Source organism: Lontra canadensis, unplaced genomic scaffold (assembly GCF_010015895.1).
Source record: "Lontra canadensis isolate GAN:19392208 unplaced genomic scaffold, GSC_riverotter_1.0 scaffold151, whole genome shotgun sequence".
Taxonomy (NCBI): Eukaryota; Metazoa; Chordata; class Mammalia; order Carnivora; family Mustelidae; genus Lontra; species Lontra canadensis.
In genome coordinates, this window is record NW_022631145.1 from 2,616,799 (window position 1) to 2,619,114 (window position 2,316).

Sequence of the window (2,316 nt, forward strand, 5' to 3'; positions counted from 1 at the left end):
AGAGAGCCCAATGCGGGACTCGATCCAGGACCCTGAGATCATGACCTGAGCCGAAGGCAGAGGCTTCACCCACTGAGCCACCCAGGTGCCAGGTTATATGATTTTTATCCTTGATTTTGTTGATGTGTATATGATATTGATTGATTTGCAAATGTTGAACCATGCTTGCATCCCCAGAATAAATCCCGTTTGATTGTGGTGGATGATCCTTTTGATGTACTGTTGAATTTGGTTTGCTAATATTTTGTTAAGGATTTTTGCATCTATGTTCATCAGGGATATTGTCCTGTAGTTTTTATATGTGTCTAGTGGCTTTGTCTACTTTTAGTATCAGTTTAATGCTAGCCTCATAAAATGTAAGCTTTCCTTCCTCTTCTATTTTTTGAAGTAGTTTGAGGAGAATAGGTGTATTAAGTCTTCTTTAAATGTTTGGTAGAATGGGGCATCTGGGTGGCTCAGCCAGTTAAGCATCTACCTTTGGCTCAGGTCATGATCCCAGGGTCCTAGGATCAAGCCCCATGTTGGGCTCTCTGCTCAGCAGGGAGATTGTTTCTCCCTCTCCCTCTGCCTGCTGGTCCCCCTGCTTGTCCTCTCTTTCTCTCTCTATCAAATATATAAAATCTTTAAAAATAAATAAATGTTTGGTACAGTTCATATGTAAATCATTATGGTCATAAACTTTTATTTCTTGGTAGTTTATAAATCACCAATGCAATTCATATTAGTAATTGATCTGTTCACATTTTCTATTTCCTCCTGATTTTTTTTGGAAGGCTGTATACTACTAGGAATTTATTAATTTCTTTTAGGTTGTCCAGTTTGTTGGTATATAATTTTTTATAGTAATCTCTTTTGTATTTCTGTGATGTCAGCTGGTGTTTTTTTTTACACTTAAAATTTTTATTTTGAATAGAGTTGAAATACAGTGTCACATTAGTTTCAGGTTTGCAAGTTAGTGATTTTACAGGTTTATTCATTATGCTACGTTCACCACATATGTAGTTACCATCTGTTCTGTTACATCACTATTACAATATCACTGACTGTCCCTTATGCTCTGCCTTTTATTCCCATGACTTGCTCATTCTATAACTGGAGACCTGTATTACCTTCTCCCTGCATCCATTTTGTCCAACCATCTACCCTCTTGTCCTCTGGCCACCATCAGCTTGTCTTCTGCATTTATAGGTTTGATTCTGTTTTTTGTTTTGCTTATTCTTCATAAATGGCATCATATGGTGTTTGTCTTTCTCAGCCTTACTTATTTCACCTAACAGAGTACCCTCTAGGTCTATTAATGTTGTTGCAACTGACATGAAGCCATCCTTTTTATGATTGTATAATATTCTATTATATATCACATTTTCCTTATCCATTCATCTCTGCATGGACACTTAGGCTGTTTTCATGTCTTGGCTATTGTAAATAATGCTGCAATATGCATAGGGGTGCATACATCTTTTTTAGTTAGTGTTTTCAGTTTCTTTGTGTAAATAGCCAATAGTGGAATTATTGGATCATACAGTATTTCTGTTTTTAACATTTTTTGCTCTTTGCAGTTTATTGCATGAAAGAGTTACATTAGTCCAAGTTAAAAGCAGATCCCAAAAGGCTACATTATACAAGCTGTGAAGTTTTTTAAACTTGTGACAAGGGACAGAAGGGAAATTTTACTCATTGCAAGGAAATCCTCACTTAAGCTTTGGTGAGCCAAAAGCACTTAAAACCCATGAACCTTCAGCTGGTCATCCTTAGCCAGTCCAGTCTCTACCAGGAACTGGGATATGTTCTTGTGCTGGTCACCCTGTATCTGAATTACTTCTCCATATCCTGGATGCTCTACTATAGTACCATTGCAGGCAAATTTCTTCTTATACACCTTCATTGGTTTCTTTTTATCATAATCATCATCCATCTCTTGGATAGTAGTAAGGGTCTTCCTGCCATTTCTCTGTTGAATTCTTATATGGAAATAATCCCCAGTGCCAGCAGGAAGCAGATAATCACCTTTACTTGCATCAGCAAAGGGGTCGAAAGAGTGGAGGCTCTGGATAGCAGACATACAATACAATTCCTGCGGAAGGCAGTGGTGGAAGAAGGTGGGGGTTTGGGGTTTCGGGAGAACCGAGCATTAGGAAGCAAGGGGACTCAAGAGGAAGGCGGTGGCTCAGTGACTTGGCCTCTAATTTGAATTTTTTTATGGAACCTCCATACTATTTTCCATAGTGGCATTACCAATTTACATCCCCACCAACCATGCACAGTTCTTCTTTCTCCACATCTTCATCAACACTCTGTATTTCTTGTGTTTTTGAT

General features: G+C 38.2%; 1 protein-coding gene across 1 annotated transcript; it reads right to left on the reverse strand.

Annotated features, from left to right (window-relative positions):
* Positions 1-1,640: 1,640 nt before the first annotated feature.
* On the reverse strand, positions 1,641-2,062 carry LOC116859233 (eukaryotic translation initiation factor 1-like). The gene has a single exon (XM_032844355.1). It carries the CDS (start codon positions 2,060-2,062, stop codon positions 1,721-1,723), a length of 342 nt encoding a protein of 113 aa, XP_032700246.1. The 3' UTR covers positions 1,641-1,720.
* Between the last annotated feature and the right edge of the window lie 254 nt (positions 2,063-2,316).

Bases quoted from the DNA above. Each gene is read 5' to 3' on its own strand.
- LOC116859233 (XM_032844355.1), bottom strand. From the start codon at position 2,062: ATGTCTGCTATCCAGAGCCTCCACTCTTTCGACCCCTTTGCTGATGCA.